This window comes from Megascapheus bottae, chromosome 5 (genome assembly GCF_031878675.1).
Source record: "Megascapheus bottae isolate mThoBot1 chromosome 5, mThoBot2.hap1, whole genome shotgun sequence".
In the NCBI taxonomy this organism is placed as follows: domain Eukaryota; kingdom Metazoa; phylum Chordata; class Mammalia; order Rodentia; family Geomyidae; genus Megascapheus; species Megascapheus bottae.
The window spans coordinates 73,948,096-73,970,023 of NC_143513.1; the positions used below are offsets into that span (position 1 = coordinate 73,948,096).

The window sequence follows — 21,928 nt, forward strand, 5'->3', positions numbered from 1 at the left end:
ACAGAAGAGCCCTTGAACAACTTGTAGCTACCCTCTGCACTGCTTCTACCTTGGTGGAGTGTGCTCATGTGCCTGACTGAGATTCAGCACCTTCACATCTTCCATTACATTTAACCCTCCACGCACTAAGAGGTAGCAATTGTATTCTCATGAGACGTGATCATTAGGGAAATGAGATGACTTTGCTGGGATAGCAAGTAAGATTCAAAAACAAACAGCTTTGAGTTTGCTACTCAACTGCTTATCAAGGAAGCGCCACAGAGCCAAAAGCTCTATGTTTAATTGCACTCTCATTCTTCTCAACCAATAGAATAAGGAATTGGACACTGTGTATTACATACATCCAGAGAATATTCATCATACTAAGACAATGTACATAGAAGCACTGGTGAATACTATGTTCATGTACAATTAATGGCAGGCCCACCTATCTTCACAACTATTTTCAGTTGAGTTCAAACTGATTTGTGCTTGAGTCCCTAGACTCTGATCAATTATCAGTCAATCCAGGAGCAGAGTTAGTTAATGTCAGAAGCAAAGTGAAGCTTCATTTTGTTCTCTTGCATCTTGATAAGTTTCTGTATTCAAGCATATGCTATCCTAATGAAGACCTTTTGGAGCTAGAAATATCACAAAGTTGAATATCCCATGCCAGATTTGATGATTACTTACTCTAGAAAAGACCCATGATTATTCTGTCATCATTATTCTAGATATGCTTTAACAATTGTTTTTAATGTGGACACATACACATTCTCTCGCCTTATATTTTGCCTTTTTCATGCAATAGACTCCCCCGCCCCCACACATAATGTCGATTAACTAGAGGACTGACAAATCACAGCCAGTGAGGGAAACTCTAAATACGTCATTCTGACATTATCTGTGAAAGCTGAAGGAGAGTTTCTCAAAGCTCTGGCTGTCTCCTTGCTTCTCTGTTAGGGGATGTCCCTGGGGAAGATGGAGCTTGATAGAAGGGGATTGGGAATATGCAGCTTCTTTCTGAAGAATGAAATAAGGAAAGCAATCAAAGGGGCTGCCATCCTGGATTCCATTACAGGTAGAAGCAGAGATTTACCTTACCACCACCACTCAAGCTTATGTAAATCCGATGGGGACAACCAGCCAGACATTTGAACAGCAGTGAAGCAAATGGCATGGCAAACAGCCACAGTATGCTTGAATAAACTCCTGGGGTATGCCACACAGAAAGGAAAACTATTTCAAACAAAAGAAAATCCAGTAACACACAACACACAGCTCTAATTCAAACTTTGGTGACAACAGATAAATGGTCTGAGCAGACTCACTTCCTTGTTCTTCTGGGACACAGGTCACAGTGTATTACACCTAGGTACCCTTTTATCTAGATGTGTTCTGGGAACATTATTTAATTAATGGTTCTGAAAGAACACCTTTCTTGGCATGCAGTTCACATATGGGCTTGAACTGGCTTATGCTCTTCTATTTAATTTGAGCTTTCAGCTTCCCTAGGAATTTGTAGTCTGTTGCAAGTTGGAGCCAGGCAAAAGAGCAAGGGTAAAGAAAATGTTGTTACCTCAAAAGCCAAATTCTGCAAGAGCAACCAAAAGAGAGAAACATCAACATCATATATTAAAAGAACAATGTCTGAATCAGCAACTTTCACATACAAATGACAATGTAGTTTCCTCCAAATTCAGATCTTTAGACTGACTCCTTATTACTCTCTCTTTCAGTGCTTATTTGTTCGCAACAAATTTATATTGGGCAATTTATCCCAAGCCATTTCTCAGCATTTAATAAATTTCCTCACATGGAAGTTTTATTGAAATAGGATGAGGAAAGCATTTGCCAGTAGAGAGAAGATGGAACAGATAACTGAGAGCCACAGATAAGCCTCAAATCTCACGTCAGCCAAAAACTTTCAAATGTATCTGATTCCCTTCTCCTAATTTCCTTCAGTCTATGGTAGGCCAGAAAATATTATTTGTGAACTATCACCTGTTTCTTATTATATGGAAGTTTGAAACAAAGAAAGAGCATGTACTGCTTTTTACATAATTAATATTTTCTGAAAGTCTTAATTTACACCAAGCTACTGTTCAAAATGCATGTACATCACTCTGTGTTCAAAATTAGGTTGTGTGCTTATATGTCATTTACAATCATCTTATTCACATTAGAAAATTTAAAAAGTGGTTAACAGAAAGAAGAAAAGCAGAGATTCAAGTTCCTCTTCTCCTTCAACTCACATTTTCCCACCAGAGGAAATTAGATAGAAGTGAAGGACAGAAGTGGAGGATGACAAGAAAGAAAAGGAAAACAACCAGAAGGATAGCAGAAATTGAAGCAGAGAGGGAACTGAGAAACTGAAGCTTTTGCACAGAACTTTCCAGAAAATTCAATGATGGGGCCTCCAGGGAAAAGGACCTTTACTCACTGCCAACTTTGGATAGCAAATGCTCTGTACACAGCGAGACTTCCCTTGCATTTCTAGATGATCATATATGATGAGACTGGAGAATCAGAACCCAGAAATCAAATGCTGACACACCTCCATGCCTGACTATTTTAACCCATTGCTTCTTCCACACCTCCTTCAGGAGCAATGTGGCCCAAATGAGGTTTAGATTAATGAATCTTTGATTCTATATAAAGCTCCTTCTTAGCATGTTCTCTTATAATTACATTTTCCTACTTTCTTTGATCTTATTATTCTCAGATACCTACAAATAAGATGTTAATATCTAGATCATCCAGGATTTTAATTTCTCCTGGTCTATGGTATAGAAATGGATATAAAATAGGGGCCAGAATGCAAACATAAATAATGATTGACGAGGCAAAATTACAATTAAGCTGTGTGTTCAAAGGGATACATAGAAAATACAATTTGAGAGTTCAGCAATAGTGACCTTTCATTACCAATAATTCAACCTACCATGACCAGCAGTGTAGCTAGAAATAATGGCAGTACCTTCTGTGGGCAGTTTTTCCAGAGCTACCTAAGAGTGAGAGAATTCTGTGCCAATGCAGGCTCTGGGAAGAGACTTCTTTTTGGCACAAAAGCTCCTGGATATTATTGTTACTACACCACCAGAATTCTGCTTTGCACACTGCACCTGAAGCTGAGATGAAAGTGGTGCATAAGCTGAGAGTTCCAGCTGCAATATCCACAGCAGAATGCTTAGATTCTTTCTTTCTCTGCAGCCTTTTCATTCAGCCCATATACTAATATTCCCATGTTACTCTCTTTCTCTTCCTATTCATGTTTTTTTTGGGGGGAGCCACTCTGGGGCATGAATCCAGGGTCTGAGCACTGTCCTTGGCTTTTTTCAAGTCTAGAGCTCCACCACTTGAGCCACAGCACCACTTCTGGCTTTTTTCTATGTGGTACTGAGTAATCAAACCTGGGTCTTTGCGCATGCTAGACAAACACTCTACTAGGCCATGAACCGGTTCTTTCTTCACTTTTTGAGCTACATTTTCAAACACAAGGACTAATGAATCCATCCCTCTAATCAAGCTTGATCAAGAAGTTGAAGGTCAGATGATCCCCTGAAATCTGACAGGCACTTGAAACTTACAAGCTTCTCGAAGTTTCTCCTTGTCATAGTGGAATCCTTCATAGTCTTGCAAACTGATTTTGTTCACCCGGATCCTCAAACGATCTGGGACAGACTGGGGACTGCAAAAACAAGAACCAGTGGTCAGATTCAAAGGAGACTACGATTGGGAATCATGTACCTGGAAGGACGTGGAGCAAGAATGTTTCTTGTAGTTTAGAATAAAGATTCACATTTCATCCATAGTTTTGGGTTGTTTGCTGAAATACAACAATGGTCAGGAGAATGCTTCTCTAGAAACCAAATAACTTCAGAGTTTACATAAGAACATGGCTATAAGCAAAAAAAAATACCATTTACTGGCAAGTTATACATAGTATTCATTTCTTTTAAAATGTTAATGAAATCATATATTTTGTTATATATGAAGCAGAGATTGCTAAAATAGTAAGAAGTGGGCTGGAATTAACCAAGAACTATAGTAAATAAATCTAAAGTAGTCAAACATGATTTAATGATGGCCTAATCATTAGAAGAAACAGAAAAACCAGCTGAAACTGCAGATTAAGAATCCAAAATACCTAGGACTAACCTAAAAATAGCTCTCCCCTATAGAAGGATGTCAATGAAGCATGTTATAAAATGCTGACAATGAAGATTTCTCTGAGTGACATAATACTATGAAAAATTAGATATAGATTATATTTTCATTAAGAAGAGGATGAAGTATTTTACTAAGATTAAATCAAGCTAACCTGGTCCAGGACATATCATAAAACTAAACTTACTAGAGCATCTCGTTCAACTTCAGAATGTCTATAGATTACTTCAATTTTTCTTAAATCACATTTTCAAAGTAGTTTAGTCTAGGCATGAGGTGAATGAAATACCTTTTTTTTTCATTATTTCCACTGCAGCCAATGCATTTCTTCAGTCTATTACCAGAATGCAATTCCTCCTTCTCTTTGAAGGCCATTTTATCCTTAGACTTTATTGGTTGAGAAAATTTTCTCTACTAGAAGGCAGATGCTTTTGTTCATTTTTATATTAAATGATAATAAGACACCAGAAAGGGGAAGGATATAAGAAAGAAAGGAGAGAGGATAAAAGAATGGCTAGAAAGAAGAAATAATGTTTGAGGAAGGGAAAGAGAAACAGCAAAAGGAAGAGAAAAAAAAAAGGGACATGTATCATTTCATTTCATTACAACCCCGAAAAAGTGAGTGGAAAAAAGAACAATTATGCAAAATTTCATTTCAGAGCTAAATATCGTACCTGCCTCTTTATAGACTTCAACTGTACTTTCTTAAAAATAACACCTACAGCTATAAATGTGTGCAAATTTCTCGCGCTCTTATACATGCATACATTTTAAATTATTCAAAATGTAAATATAAGTACACAAATTCAAAGTAATATTGTTGATAGTAGAACTGCCTGTGGTTCACTGAATTAAAAACAAGCCAGTGAGAAACCACAGAGATGGCTGTGGGGAGGGGAAAATGGAAGACCTACTCAGTGGCTGGCTGGTCCGTCACTCCAAGTGTGCGGTGTGTTTGTAGGCTGTCTCCTCTGCATTGGTACTATTCTGTTTGCTGATGAGGTGCAGAGGAATAAAACTGAGCTAGTCTATGTAAGTATCATGCATACCTAATAGCATTTCACAAAAAGGAAACTGAGGTCCAGAAGGGCCGAATCTTTTTAAGGCCATGGAGCTGCTGACTCACAGATTTGGAAGCAGAGAGTCAGTCTTCACTTACAGCAGTTTTGTCCTCCACGTTTATATAATGTCTCTTTGAGAAGCTGAGCCTCTCTGGTCCACAAATAAATGTCAAGAATCCCACGATTTTAAACAGCAAAGTCAGAAAATCAGATGATTGTCAGGGTCAGATAATCTCTATTCGGTGCTTAGATTCCGTTCTCTATCAATAAACAACGGAAGGGGTGAGGACTGTGGACCAAGATGCACTGTACTTATAACTACCAGCATCAAAACTCTTTGTACAACAATTTAATAAAAATAAATAATAAAAAAGAGAACTGAGACAGATATCATAAATGGACATGTAGATGAATATTTATTTAGAGGGAAGCCTGCCTACAACAGACTATAAAGTGAACAACCTATCATGGAAATTTATGTATGGAAAAAGTTCCTGCATGTAAATGGTAGAATTTAAGAGTTAGTATACATAAGGGAAATGTCTGCAGAAATGTTGACAACTGTTGCAAGTGATTATCTCTGTGTGGTAGGAGCTGGGAGTTAATTTGCATTGAGCATCTTCATTTTTAGAGAAATTATATATAATATATTATAGTTATATATATTATTTATATTTCTATAAATTATATTTTATATATTTATATATGTTTATATTATATTATATTTAAGCATGCCAGTCTAAACTAAATGGTAAGAATTAGAGCAAAAAATATACTATTACAAACCTTACAAAACAATCACTAAATGGGCAAGGAAACTAAAGAGATTTCTCAGAGGAAGAGGTAAAAATGGCAAAGAAATATATGAGAAAATGCTCATCATCCATGGTCATAAAGAAAATGCAAATAAAAACAACCCTGAGATACCATCTTACACCTATCAGAATGACCAATATTCTGAACTCAAACAATGACAGATGCTGACGGGTTGTGGAGAAAAAGGAACCCTACTGCACTGCTGGTGGGAATGTAAACTAGCACAGCCACTTTGGAAGGCAGTGTGGAGGTTTCTTAACTGAAAATAGACCTTTCCTACAATCCCACCAAACCACTTCTGGGCATCTATCCTGAACATCATAACCCAAGATATGATAAGGACACCTGCTCAGCTATGTTCATCTCTGCACTATTCACAATAGCCAAGCGATGGAAACAACCCAGATGCCCTACTGCAGATGAATGGATACAGAAAATGTGGTATATATACACAATGGAATTCTACATAGCCAACAGACAAGATAAAATAATGGCATTCACTGGGAAGTGGATGAAACTAGAGCAAATCATGTTGAGTGAGATAAGACAAGATGAAAGAAACAAAAATATATGGTCTCCTTGATATTGGATTTTAGATGCAAACAGTACAAGAGGGATTACTCAATACTCCATTACTCAAGGTCATTGATAGGAATTTGGAGATATATATACCCATATAGACAGATAGGTCTATGACAGTATAGATATTCTATAGACATAAATTGATGTATGGATTGATATGTGATTTATGACATATAAAGACTCTACTTAATTTTAATTATGTTCTTAAATTTATGTGCCAGTGATTGGATATAGAGATTTTTTTCTTGAATACTTGTTTGTAGAACATGGTATGTGAAATATGATGCAAAAACTCAGTGTCAATAAAAAGTTTTAATAAAAACACTGTTAGATGTGAGTGGTCAGGAGCAATTTTTAGTATTTAACAACATGAATGCAGAAGATTCTATCCAGGTACTTCCTGACAAAATAAGGTCATCTCAGGGCCAGGAGTTTGGCCTAGTGGTAGAGTGCTTGCCTTAGCATGCACAAAGACCTGGATTTGACTCCTTGGTACCACATACATAGAAAAAAGCTGGAAGTGGTGCTGAGGCTCAAGTGGTAGAGCTCTAGCCTTGAAAAAGTCCAAGGACAGAGCTCAGGCCCTGAACTCAAGTCCAGGACTGGCAAAAGAAAAATAAAGGCACCTGATTCCTGACTTTCCAAGTTCACTCAAGTGATTTCCAAAGACCGAAATTAGCAAATATTGTCAAGCTAACTTAGCAGATAAGGAGAAATAATGGGAGAAGAGGAAAGCAAGGTTGAATGAGTTCTACTCATCCATTCTTCCAGACAACAGCACAGCTAATGACGCTGAGTTTTCCAATGGACTAGAGGTAGCGAGCCTAGAGGCCTCATGGAGGAACCAGTTTTCAGGTGGGAAACAGGATTCAGAGAAGGATGCAGACCAGTCCCATTCCCAATTGGCAGAAGCTCTCCTGCCTTTGAATATCCCCATGTGAATCACCTGTCTCAATATCTGCTCCCTGTCCACTTGCTTCTACCTCCAAGATTCCCATGATTGTCTTCTGACTCTCGCCAGTCTTCTCTGGGCATCCAGGCACCTGATTCCTGACTTTCCAAGTTCACTCAAGTGATTTCCAAAGACCGAAATTAGCAAATATTGTCAAGCTAACTTAGCAGATAAGGAGAAATAATGGGAGAAGAGGAAAGCAAGGTTGAATGAGTTCTACTCATCCATTCTTCCAGACAACAGCACAGCTAATGACGCTGAGTTTTCCAATGGACTAGAGGTAGCGAGCCTAGAGGCCTCATGGAGGAACCAGTTTTCAGGTGGGAAACAGGATTCAGAGAAGGATGCAGACCAGTCCCATTCCCAATTGGCAGAAGCTCTCCTGCCTTTGAATATCCCCATGTGAATCACCTGTCTCAATATCTGCTCCCTGTCCACTTGCTTCTACCTCCAAGATTCCCATGATTGTCTTCTGACTCTCGCCAGTCTTCTCTGGGCATCCAGGGGACATACAAGGGATAACAGAGGACCTTCCATTTACATAAAGAATTTTAGGTCCCTAATTAATTCATATCTTTTTACTTCATCTCTGGAATAACCAGCTACTTAAAATAGGAAAATGGATTCTTACTAACAAGCACTTAACATTCTTACCAATCCACCTTCCTCTTGCTGTCAGCTCACCTCTTACTGCCCTATAACAAGCTGGGTGCCAGTGGCTCACACCTGCAATCCTTGCTACTCAGGAGGCTGAGATCTGAGGATTGTAGTTTAAGGCCTGCCTGAGCAGGAAAGTCTGTAAGACTTATCTCCAATGTGCCACCAGAAAACCAGAAGTGGAGATGTGGTTTAAAGTAATAGAGTGCTAGCCTTGAGCAAAAGAGTTCACAGACAGTTCCCAGGCCCTGAGTTCACCAAATAAAATAAAATGCAATAACCTACAACATATCCAGCTACCTTACCCGACTGTTAGCACCTTTCTTAAACCAATGCTTTGTGACTAAGCTGCCCAGTGTTTTTGTTTTCTATCAAAGGTTACCCCAGTTGGGCCCATCTCCAAACCAGGGAATTCATCATCTAATTCCTTTGTGAACTATAAAGGTGAATGAGGCAAAGTAGTTCGAAGCAAGAATGAAAAGCAGAAGAGAGGAACAATACAGCCAGACACTCAATGTACATAGGTGACAAAAGAATTGGGAAATAGGAATTAAGTTTGAGGAGAAGGAATATAGGGGAGAATAATTGAAGGATGGAGATGTTAATGTATAATTCCCTTGTACAAACTTGTGAAGTTCAAAAAAGCAGTAGGGATAGAGTATTTGAATAAACATGTCTTATTCTTGATAGAGTCTCAATTTTGTAATAATCGTGGATACATCATAGCAACACAAATAAAAATATACACAAGAAAAAATGTAGTTCAAAATCTTCATATGTCTAGTCATGACTTTTAAAAATGAAAATATATGCAACTTTGGTGTACCCTTTTTTATTTTATTTGTCAGGGTGATATATAGAGGGGTTACAGTTATTTTCATAAGGTAATGAGTACATGACTTTTGAGCATTGTTACCCCTTCCTATGGTTTTATCTTTGGATAAAATTACATTCTAACTTCAAAAGCTGAATAAAAGAATTCAGGCTCTTAATTGGCTTGACTGGATTTGGAGTTCTTGGAGTTGCTGGTTAATTAGGAAATTCAGGGTTTGAGCTTCCTCACAAGGAAAATGCCTCACAGGGACAGGGTGAGAATTCAGGAAGTCGGGACATGGGACCTTCTTTGGCAACATGCTTGACGTGTAGTAAATGCCCAACAGACATTAGCCAATATAATTGCAGTAATTATTCTGAAAACTTGTGCTGCTGTCTGATGTCAGGGACGACTGAGAGCTCATGCTGGGATGGTTGAGGACAATGCTGACAGCAAACTGAGGGAAGTTGGCCTGGCTGGTGACCTGTCATACCCCTGGATCTCCTCCCACCTTGTCTCTTACAAAGCTATTTAGTAACTCCAAAGCAGACAGCTAAAATACAGGGGGGGGGGGGGGATGGAGTGCAGAGATTAAATGAAAGCCAAGGAATTCAATTCTCTGCCCTCATGTCAAAATACATTAGTGTCCTATTAATGGCTGGCTAAAGGTGGATGATGACAAAGCTCTTCTTTTAGAGTCTGGGGAATAGCATCACCATTAGTTTTCTAAAATTACATTTTGCAGGGAAGTTAGCGGAGCAGAGAAGAGACTAACAACCTAAGTGAAAACAAATCTGCCTCCAAGCCAAGTGTGTACCTGAGGCTATTGGCATATTGACTGCCATGGAGCCACTTGGCTGTCCTGGAAGCGATTCAGCAATCTGTGAACTTCGTTCTGTGGCTTCAACCCAACCTCGCCCCACTCATTTCTTCTGCATCACTGCATCTGAGCTCCCCACATAGGGAAGAACTTCATGTCTCTGGACTTCATTCCCAAATGCCCCCACCCCAGGTCACAGGGAGTGAGGTCTCTCTCCAAGAATTCCTTGTTTTTCTTCTCCATAGAGTGCACACCTGTTGTCTTGAAGTGGTACAGGGAAGGGGGAGAGTCACCCTGCCTTTCTCACCACTGATTGCTCGCTTCCATTTGGTTTACACCTCACTCTTGCCATAGACTTCTCTTTCATAGACGTTGTTCTATGATTCCTTTCAATTGTCCCTGTGCAGAATTACAGTTCATTCCATTCAAATCCCCCCCATATTCTTATTCTCCCAACCCCCACACTAGACCAACTGTTTTTTGAACAGTTTCCCTCAGCCTAATGAAAGCCTTAGGTTCTCACTGGATTGTTTTTTTGCGAAGGTCTGCTGTCCTGGAGGAAGGAGAGACACATTTATGACTTTGGTTCCCTTGCACCACATTCTGACACCTCTAGTCCTTCTGTCATTGAAAAACATAAATTATCTGGGAGCAGTACCCTCTCATACTCAGAAAATACAGCAAAGTAGGTAAAGAGGTATAATCAGAAAAAAATATCTTAGTTCCTATGCAAACGTTTATCATTTAATTTACATTTGATTTTGTGAACTCTAAAGATCCTCCTTAGCCATTTTCTGACCTCCAATGGGACAAACACTAGGAATTTGGGCACCGAATGAGATGATGCGCATATGGCAGTCACCTTAGTCCTGGTAAACAGGAAATCTTCAAAAATATTATTTTCCATTACTACTATTATTGGACCTTAATGCTTTCTCTACAAGTCAATTTCTTTTGAAGATGAGGAGGAGGACAGAACCAAAGGTCTCACAAATGTTCTACCACTAAGCTAGCCCTAATTTAAAAAAATTTAGTCCTACATAATACTATAGTTGAAACTAGAGCTGCAACTGGAATTATCAAGTAGCAGACTTTAACATATTGAGAATCTGTAGAGAAACAAGACTTAGAATCATGTAGCCATTTCTCTCCTGAAAAAGAAGGCAGATATTTTACTTAATATTAAGAATATAAATCCTTCTGTATGTTGCTTTTTGCAACAGACCCTTAAAGTTAAAGAATTATTCTATATTTTGTAACTATCTTTTTAATATAAATGGTTCAATATACAACATCCTCACTGGGTAAATTTATTGGTTTTATGAGGAATCATAATTTCACAAGACATTTGTTAGAGAGAGAGTTGGTTTTCCCTTACAAGACATAAAAGCATCACAACTCCTTCTTTCTTCCCCTGGGTATGACTCAATAACCATAACAAATTGTCTAAAATTCTTCCAGGTAACACAAGTATGAGAGCCTAATCATAATGTAGCTGTAATAAAGTGAGTTTCTAATGAATCTTTAATATCCACTGGGGTTGGCCATTATGTTACAAACAAACTATGATTCCAATACTAATTGCTTGTGTGAATTCCCCACACGAAAGATTCTCTTCTCCTTGCTTCTTTGCAACTCCAGCGCCAAAAATAGCACCTTATCCATGTTTGTTGACAAGAAATGTCTATGGACTACCGGTAAAACAAAAAGTGAACAAGTCAAATTCCTATATGATTTTTATCTAGCCCTGGGGCTTGGGTATATTTTGGTTCTGGAGCTTCTTGGAGATGCTGTCCAGTGACTTTTCTTTCTGAGCCCAGAGGGAACTGTGATTGGGCTGTCCATTTCTGCCCTTTGATCTCTGAAAAAGGAGGTCCATCTACTGATGTATGCTCATTCTCCTGCATTTACCGCTAGTAGGATTCCCACAAACCAAAGGAAAAAAGAAAGGACTCATATCAAGTAGATGACCTTACCTAAAAAAAACATCCATTTCAGGACTACTAGCTCTCCAATTAAATAGCCCTAAACCCTAAACATCAGTACGTTCTCACATCAGCTATAGCAGAGCCTTATTAAAATGTCATTACCATCAATACTTTCTTTTAGCAACTTCTTTGAAACTGTTCAGTTACATTTTTGAGCTGCCACTGAAAATAACCTATACAAAGCCATGGAGGCTATGTTATAAATAAAACATAAAACATGTTATCGATAAAACCAAGTAGAATTAAGGGTTCTGAAAAAGAAATTTAAAATGAGTTTCTGACACCTGTCAAAGTCAAACAGAATACTCATCGTTCAATTGTCTTCTGCCTGGCATAGAAAATAATACCTCAGGAATATAAATAAATCTCACAGCAGTTTTTGAATCTTGAGAAGAATAAACCACAATCACTTTAGCACTGGGTAGTCACATGATCAAACTACCTGGTGTTTTTCTGGGAAAATCTTTATGGGCTATTCATTCCAGTAAATTCTTAGTCTTTAAGACCTCCATTGCTGAGATGACGAAAATGCTATTATGGCTTACTAATTTTCAATACAGATCTTCTACCAGATTTTCCTATAAGATCTTAAAAGAATGGATATGTGGTATACTTTCTGTTCAAACTGCCTTAAGCAACTGAAAATTCCCCCTGTCTCTCTCTCTCTCCTTCCCTTCCTCCCTTCTTCCCAGCCCCTCTCTGCCTGAGTCTTGAACTCAGAGCCTGCTATCCTGAGCTTCTTTGTGCTCAAGGCTAGCACTCTGCCACCTGAACCACAGTGCCACTTTTGGCTTTTGCGGAGTAGTTTATTGGAGATAAGTCTCACAAACTATCCTTCCTTCACTGGCTTTGAACCACGATCCTCAGATCTGCCTCCTGAGTAGCTAGGATTACAGGCGTGAGCCACCAGCTCTCTCTACTCTACTTTGGTGAGTAGTAGGTTTTAAGTCACAGAGCTCATCTGTCACAACAAATAATGGCAAATCAGTGTGCAAATTTTAAGTACAAACTCTAAACCCAAATCAAAGAAACAAAGTGCTAACTTGATGGCTGATGGATTAAAAATAGATGGTAAGAATAATATATCAAGAAGCATTGATGATAGGGATTGAAATAACACTTAATATTTAGATTTTTCTGAAGATCTCTACATACAAATTGTATTGAATGGTTTTATGCTTCTATGGAAATGTATAATAAATGCTGATGCATTTGAAATGTGTGAGAAATGACGATGCTATTAAGTAAATGGCCACATGGTCTTAAAGGCTGCCTGTTCTGCTCAGTATCATGCTCAAGGCACATAAAGGGGAAACAGAGGTTAAGAACAACAGAGTTTTGGCTCTGTGAACTCGGCAGGTTTCTAGACAAGTAGAACAAACACATCATTTTTGCTTTCAAGGACAAGAAATGGGCCAAAAACCTGGTTGATGTTTCACAAACACGTGTGTGTGTGTGTGTGTGTGTGTGTGTGTGTGTGTCCAACTATCCTTGACTCCTTCAGCTTATTCTGGAAACTTTCCCTCTTGGAGCCATGCCAACCAATCACCATGAACGATCACAGAGTCCTCTCCTTAGATAGTACCTTATCCTCACTTTCTCTGTTTCCTTGACTTCACACGTTCAGTTCACATGTCAGCATCCTTAGTTCACCCATCTCAACATTCCACACTGGGTTTTAACTCTGCTCCCAGAAGTTCTTTTCTCTCAGATTTCAGTTCAAAACACTCTTCCAAGTTTCTCAGCTACACTTTTAGTAAGTAGTTCCTTCTTCTTCTCCCTCCCAGTCCTATCCACTCCCTACTGGGGGCTTGAACTCAGGACCTAGGTACTCTCCCTTTGCTTGTTTAAGGCTGGCATTGAACTACACCTCCACTTTAAGCTTTTTTGGTGGGTAATGGAAGATATGAATCTGATGGATCTTTCTTCCCTGGATGATGGCTTGGAAGCTGATTCTCAGTTTCAGTCTCCTGAATAGATAAGATTACAGGCATGAGCTATTAGTGTCCTGCTCTATCCTACATTCTTCCCCTTGCAATTAATTCTTCTCTGAAGAACTTTCAGTATATCACTGCTTCTTTGTTCCCTCCACTGAATCCCCTACAGACTGAACTTCAATCTCATTCCTGGACTAACTGGGCTTCTAGACCTGAAAATTTCATCACACAATATAATATTTGATTTGCTTCCTTCTACTAGGTAAACCATAAGCTCTTCAAGGATAAAACATCCAATTCTTCTTTTCTTCTATCTTCCAAGATATGTTTACATATGAGGCAGATATTCAACCTGTGTTATCGACTGTTCAAATATTGCCATAGGGGGAAAAAAGCTGTCTACATTTCTTACCTCATCCAATCATGAATGACCTGTGTTATGTATCCATGGCCAGAATGGAAACTAGCCCACAGGACTTGGTTCAGAGAAAGGAAAGAACAATGGAGGGGTGACACTGATGGCGTTACACTGCACTCATAAATTGTCACATTGAAGTGAAATCCCTTTGTACACAACTACTTGAAGATGATTTTTTTTGTTTAAAAATTTATAAAAGGAAAAATCAACTCCTTGGACTAACACCAATACCTAAAATAATCTTAATGCCTACATATCATCCTGTGGTACTCCCTTCATAGACAGAGTAAATTCTTTGGCTGGCCTTTCAATAGAAAAGTATTCCTACCTGTAATGGAGTCCCCTTCCCTGCTGTTTATTTGGTTGCCAACTAGAGACTTCCATCTTTGATAAAAATATCTTCAAATCATCCCTCAAACTTTTTTACATATTTTTCCATGCTCAAAGAGATAACCACTAGACAAATGCAGGTGAAAGATAAAGCAGAACCAACATAGGGGAATTTTAAGATAGAAGGAATATGAATTTTTGTAGGAAAATCTGTGCATGCAGGGCACTGGCATGAACCTACACTGGAGATGGAGACAAGTAAAGAATGCAATCCATTGTTGGGCATAAGTGGACCAAGACTGTAATCCTTGCTACTCAAGAGGCTGAGAACTGAAAGATTTCATTTCGAAGCCAGCCTTGAAAAGTGGAAAAGTCCCTGAGATTCCATCTCCCATTTACCAGCAAAAACCAAAGACGGAAGAGAAGTTTAAATGGTAGAGTAAAAACAGAGTAAGAGTGTGAAGTCCTAAGTTTAAGTCCCGACATCAGCATGCTACATACAAATTTAATCTATGTCTTCTGTCATATTGAGAAAGTAATTTCCATAATGACAAACAAATTCATGTAATACTGGCTTCCTTGTTATTAAAAAGGGTCTAAAGCCTCTTCCATAAAATGCTAATCTGAAGTACTTCTAGCACACAGAGTTCTTCTGTTACTCTGTCTTAAGGAAAATCCCTTTATCATTACTTCCAATGGAAAGAAGAGTCCTTGACTTGCGCAAATTAGACAGAAATTAAGGTTTTCAAGGCATCAGAACAACTCTAGGTCTCCTGTATTCAAAGAGGTACACATGTTCATCTCCAGGTTTTAATATCTACTTATTTAAAAGGTAAAGATGCCTCACGGTATTTATATGCTCAAAATCTTCATGTGAGCTACCTTCTCAAATGGTTTTAGTATCCAGCTTTTGTTTTCAATTGATAAATGTATTATTCATTGAAAATATACTGGGGAGGAATGTAGAGAAAGTGTTATGATTTTCTTTTGTAGTTTGCAGGAAAAACCAGGTACAGCCTTACAAACGCGTCAGGAAGGATACTGGAACTGGGCTTACAGCTGCTGTCAGGTGTCCCTTCTCTAGTTTCTCCATGTATCAATAAATCCAGAAGTGACACTGGAGTGAGTACATCTGCTTAACATTAAAACCTTTGTGTGTGTGTGTGTGTGTGTGTGGTGTGTTTTTACAAATAAGCACCACATAGACAGTAATAAGTTTTAAATTAGAACATTTGGTACATCTATAAGCCAAAAGGAAAAGAGTCAGAGCTGGCATGGTGGCTCACTCCTATAATCCTAGCTACTCAAGAGGCTAAGATATGAGGATTATGGTTCAAAGCCAGCCTGGGTACTAAAGACCTGGAGACTCCAATTAATCCCTAGGGGAAGTGGGGCTGTGGCTCTAGGGGTGGAGAAGTAGCCTTGAGCTGCAGATCTCAGGTTCAGAGTTCAAGCCCCATGACCCCCCCCTGACACACAAAAGAACAGAATCAAGAATTTAGAATTTTTGGAAGTCAAAACACCGAACCAAAGCAGTTAGACAAAATCAGAAAGCAGTAATGCAGTAGAAACAAACATGGCTGTCAGATGACTGGTCATTATTTTCCATAGGCTTTATGTCAAGATTTGGCCTTTGATATGGCTGTGAGAGGAGATGGGCTCTAGCAAGTGCTAGAAGGAATCCTCAGATCACTCAGGGTTGCTGTCCTTGAAAACAATTGCAGGTTTCTGGCTCTCCTGCCTGCTTTTTGTATGTGATGTCACTTCTGTATGCTATGTCCTCATACACCTGCCACTGCCACCCGACTGGTAATGATCCAGCTACCAGAGGCTTCACCAAAGCCTGAGTCATGCTGTTTGGACCTTTAGCTTCTAAATAAACCTCCTTTCTTTATATAGTTAGCCTCCTTCTGGAACTGTGATTATAGTGGAAGACCGATGGATATACCTATCTCAGGGAACACTGTGACACAATTTGGCCAGGAAAGAATGGAATGTATGGGCTACAACATGTGTTCCCATTGTAAGTTAACTGTGCAAATGGTATGAGAGATCTGTGCTCCTAGGAAATAGACTCATTTTATTCTAGATGAAGAAAATAAGACGTATATATTAGCCTGACAATAAATAACATTATATAAGAAATATTTTCTTTTGCTTTCCACATAAAATGATCTATACCATCTTCAAAAATCTGAGTATTAGAGAAAGAAAATATTTAGAAAATTAGTTTGGGCTAAATTGGTGGTAACTACTACTTTTATCTTGTTTGTTTTGAATCATTTCTCTTCTCTAGGTGGAGAATTGTTTGCTGAAGTCCTGAATTCTTTGAGCTATGCTAGGGTTTGGAGAGAAATGACTTCCCATTCTTATTCACTGACCCACAGCCAGATCAACCTGAGTCCTCCAGAATCTCCTCCTAGTCCATATTTCTTCATCAGAAATCCAAAAGAAGAGAGAATTTCCAATTCCTTTAACGTGACCTACCTTTCCTGCTCAGCCATGTTTGCTAATTTTGTGGAGACTCCTTATCATCTTGTTCTAATTTCTGACTGGTCCATGAAAGGATGAACACAATAATGACACATTTCCAGAATGGAACTGGTAAAAGTCGTACATCAATTGCTAATCAATAATAATTATTACTGAATTGCTATTTATAACTATTGCAAATTTTAATAGCAAAATTGGGGGGACTGTCATAAACTATAACTTTAAGTATGGAATAATAGGATACTTAGATGATGACTGAAAAACAATAAATACGGATAACTTTAGTAATATCAGAAATGGAGAAAAATGGAAAAGGAAGCAAAAGAAGGTTTTACTGGTGATGTCATAATAGTATGTGACAATCCCCTGGGGGCACTTATGTGTGTCCATCTCTTTCATCTCTCACATAAATAGATCCCATCTTTTTTTTTTTTTGTCATAGGGCTTGAACTTGGCCTGGGTGCTGTCCTTGAGCTCTTCAGCTCAAGGCTACTGTCCTACCTCTGGCCCTGGGTATTGTCCCTGAGCCAAGCCCCACTTCCCATTTCCTAGAGGTTAATTGGAGAGAAGAGTCTCAGGTCCTTTTGTGTCCAGGCTGGCTTCGAACCTTGATTCTCAGATCTCACCCTCCTGAGTAGCTAGGATCACAGGCGTGAGCCACTGCCGCCCCCCCAGGCCCCTCCTTGGCTGTGGATCACATCTTTACAAGGGCAGAATCCTAATGTGTTTGTCAGTCAATAACATTCTCTCCAGGAAATATACAAGTATTTAGCTTTGTCGAAGTGACAAAATATCATTAGGCCAAAAGATACATCCCAAGTGGAGGATATAAATTCATCTCTCTTTTGAGAAAAGGAAGATACAAACAGTTAATTATGAGTAAATCAAGGAAACTGTAAGTCTCTGTAGGACAAAGCTTTGGCATTTTTGTTTTATTCATAATGCTTCCAAAAACATTTCTATTTTAGTCAAATGTGTTAGTCATAACTTAGGAACCCACAGAACTCATTTTCAGATGTTCATTTTCTGACATAAAATGTGGTGATGCATTCTAGGGATTAATTAAATGCAGCATCAACAAAGATTTTCTTATTATGCCTTTTAAAATGTAGACTTTTCATTTCATACAAGTATTTCAAAGTGTTATGACAGATGAGGAAAGCTCAACTGAATTGATATAATTAAATTGAAACTCACAAATGAAATGTACCTTGCAATTCATTGTCACTATAGCAAAGTAACCCAACATAAACACAGTCCTAAAACACTTAAAACAAGTGTCTAGATTTCTTTGCTGTTGATTTGTTCTTCCCACTCTGCATCAGAAAATAATAGGTTATTATTACAGTATTAAAGTCAGTTAAGAAACAGTTCTATTTTTCTTCTCTAAATTCAACAAATACATTAACAACAATCTAGACTTTGTTTCTGGGGTAAAGTAGCCATTTCTAAGTACATGGTTTATTCATGAAGGCCAGCAAAAGTACCCTTTCTTTTCCACTTAAACTGCTTGTGTTCCTGTGTTTTTCATTATGGTAATGCTTTGGGATTTCAGGATTGAAGTAAAAATTTTAAGAACATATTGCTCAGCTACTTTAATTTAGAAAAAATAAATTCTGAGCCAAAGAAGTCAACAACCTTACTGTATTTCATAAAATTAATATTGGAAATCTAACTAAAAGTAAAAGGTAATTTCAATTCCCCTTATGCCCTTTAAAAATAAACATTCTCAAGAATTAAATTATTAAGACTAATATTATAAGCAAAGGTCAATATTCAAACAACTTGTAATGTACACAAACACACACACACACACACCCCTAAAATGTATTCTGTTTCGTGGTCCTTTGCACTAAGTTGTATTCTCCCAAAACTGGTATGATTCAGTTTTAACCCACAGGTCTTCATGGACATGACTACATTTGAGGATAATGTCTTTAGCAACATAATTAAGTTAAAAGAAATCACTAGGGTGATCCTAATATAATCAGACTACTATCTGATGCCAGTGGTTGAAATCTGAGGATTTTGGTTGGGAACCAGCCCAAGACTCTATTTTTTTTTTGAAGTCCTGGGTTTGAACTCAGGGCATGAACACTGCCCTTGGGCTTTCTCAAGGCTAGAGCTCTACCAATTGAGCCACAACACCACCTCTGGATTTTTCTATGTATGGGGTACCAAAGATTTGAACCTGGGTCTTCGTGCCTGCTAGGCAAGCACTCTACCACTAGGCCAAACTCCCAGCCTTACCAGCCCCAGACTCTTATCTCTAGTAAACCACCCAGAAAATCTCAGAGTGGAGCTGTGGCTCAAATGACAAAGTACCAGCCTTGAGCAAAAAAGCTAAAGAATAGCACCTAAGCCCTGAATGTCAAGCCTAGGTACTGCCACAGTCACACACAAACAAAGGAAGAAATTTGGCCACAAACATAACCTGAGAGAAGACCAGATGAAGATTTGGGAAAGACAGCCATCCTGGAGCCAAGGAGACAGGACTGGGAAACCAACCTTGACTGTACTTTCCTCTCAGACTTGATGCTGTCCTGAGGCACTTTGTCCTAAGGCACTGAAAATAATTCACAATACTATAATTTGTGTTTACAAAAAGAAATTATAAGGTCTGTGTGGTGGCTCACACCTGTAATCCTAGCTACTCAGGAGGCTGAGATTTGAGGATCAAGGTTCAAGGCCAGCCAGGGGACTAAAGACCATGAGACTCTTATCTCCAATTAACCACTAGAAAAAAAGTGGTGCTGTGGCTCAAGAAGTAGGGTGGTAACCTTAAGCTGAAGAGCTCAGGGACAGTGCCCAGGCCCAGAGTTCAAGACAAAAAAAAATTATATAATGGTAGAAGAAGAGCAAGCGAGGGCTGGGAGTTTGGCCTGGTGGTAGAGTGCTTACCTAGTATGCACGAAGACCTGGGTTTGATTCCTTGGTACCACATACATAGAAAAAGCCAGAAGTGGTGCTGTGGCTCACGTGGTAGAGCTTTAGACTTGAGAAAACCCAAGGACATTGCCTAGACCCTGAGTTCAAGCCCCTGGACTGGAAAAAATAAATTCTTTTCCTTCCTTTTTCCCTACCACAGAACATCTAGGGAAACTCTTTCTCCTTCCAGCTTTTCTTCTTTGCCTCAAATCTCACCTTGACAAGGACTGCCCATCCTCCACAGACTAACAAAGCCAGCCGCAAATACTTGCTTCACTCTTCAAGTGACCTTTTATTCTGCAGAAAGTGCTGAGTTGTAAGACTTTCTGCACACCTACTCAGACATGAATAATGCATCAAAAATAAATCTTAAGAGCAACAAGAAATAATTCTAAATGTGTAGGCAGTGCTTACTGGTTGGTGCCGTTATGTAAGTGTGCTGTGTTGCTATGAGAAGAACACAAAACATTGTGCGCTGAGAAGCAGGCACCAACCTTCCTGATAAACCTGTTTTAGACAGAACTCCGCTGCTAACACGTCTAAAAGATATTCTAAATTCTTTAGCTCTGCTAGGATTTATTTTTAACTGAGTGTCATTCTGAATTTTTTTTCTTATGATAACACTTGAACTTCAAACCCAGTAACACCAAAGATTCGCACATTTGAAATGCTCAAAAGTGAATTCCAAGCTACTCAAACCCCCAAATTTTTCTAAAGTTTACGTAGCAGGGTTTGATTAGAATACATAAATCCTGTATGTAAAATTGTTTTGCACACAGGAAAGAAAATGAAGAGAGTTTGTGTGGAAGGTTCAGTTGAAAGGCTTAAATGCTATCTTCAAAGTAGACGTTGACTTTTAAACCAAACATTGTCAATTTATACAGTACTGCTCGCAAGCAAATGTTCCTTCCATTTCTTGTCGTAATCTTCTCATCTACAGAATGAGAATAAAATTCTTTTCACTGCATTTATCAGGGTGTTAAGTTGATCACAATGCTACATGTTCATGTAGGTAATTCATACTTGGGTTCTTGCAGATAGTAAGACGTTAAACTAAGTTTACCTAAGCAAGACAGGATTTAGCCTCCTGCTCAGTACCTAGGACCAAGAACTAATCTGCCATGCCCCATAATAAGCCATGCATATTCTGTGTTTAGAGCCTCCTGGGGAAATTCTCATGGGATTGTACCCTGAAATTTAACCATAAAAGAACTTCAGAGATATTGGGAATCCCAAGAGTCTGCTGTGGTTTTAAAAAGTATCTTTTCAAATGGAAGCACCAAACGACAGCACGATCAGCCCCACTCCTGCCCAGACAAACACGGGACTGGGCTCCACGGACTGCTCAAAAATGTAAACACATTGCCACCGGAGTGAAGGGGATACTCCAATCAGAGACTTGTATTCTATCTTGCGGCTCCAGTCAGAGACCTGCTGCTTTTCTTGATGTCCCTAAGATCTCTCTGAGTGGGATGAAGCTCTGGCAGAAACAGGAACTCACTGGGGCAGCTCACATCGCACAACAATGAAAAATGAAACTCTTGTCTGAGTTGCAATATAGGCTTCAGACTGGAAATAATAAGAGAGGAATAAGAAATAGCTATTCTCTTTCAAATCTTCCATTCAGTGCATTTGTTTATGGCAACAGCAGAGAAGACTGGCAAAGAGAAAAAGGAAGACTGATAGGAATCTGTAGATAGTAGAAGTGAAATCACTAGTAAGACTGTGGAAAATGCTAGTGTCTGGGGAGAGAGAAGAAGGAAAAGTTAAAGATGAGCAAAGCTTAGATTTTTTTCCTGTAGAAGTTAAGAGAGTAAATAGTTTTGTGTTCCAGGGTCTGAACAATCTGGTTCAGGACTAAAGTATTTCTCTCCATTCTATGAACATGCAAATTCTTTGCCATTCTTAAAAAAAATCGTTTTGCTTTTTTTTTTTGCCAGTCCTGGGCTTGAACTCAGGGCCTGAGCACTGTCCTTGGACTTT

General features: G+C 38.8%; 1 protein-coding gene across 3 annotated transcripts in view; it reads right to left on the reverse strand.

Annotated features, from left to right (window-relative positions):
• Dgki (diacylglycerol kinase iota) overlaps positions 1 to 21,928 on the reverse strand; it is a 402,899-nt gene that overhangs the window by 100,388 nt on the left and 280,583 nt on the right. For all 3 annotated transcript variants that reach the window (XM_090333372.1, XM_090333371.1, XM_090333370.1), the window contains one exon: positions 3,570 to 3,670. In XM_090333372.1, coding sequence (XP_090189498.1) covers positions 3,570 to 3,670 — 101 coding nt within the window. The remainder of the gene's footprint in view (positions 1 to 3,569; positions 3,671 to 21,928) is intronic.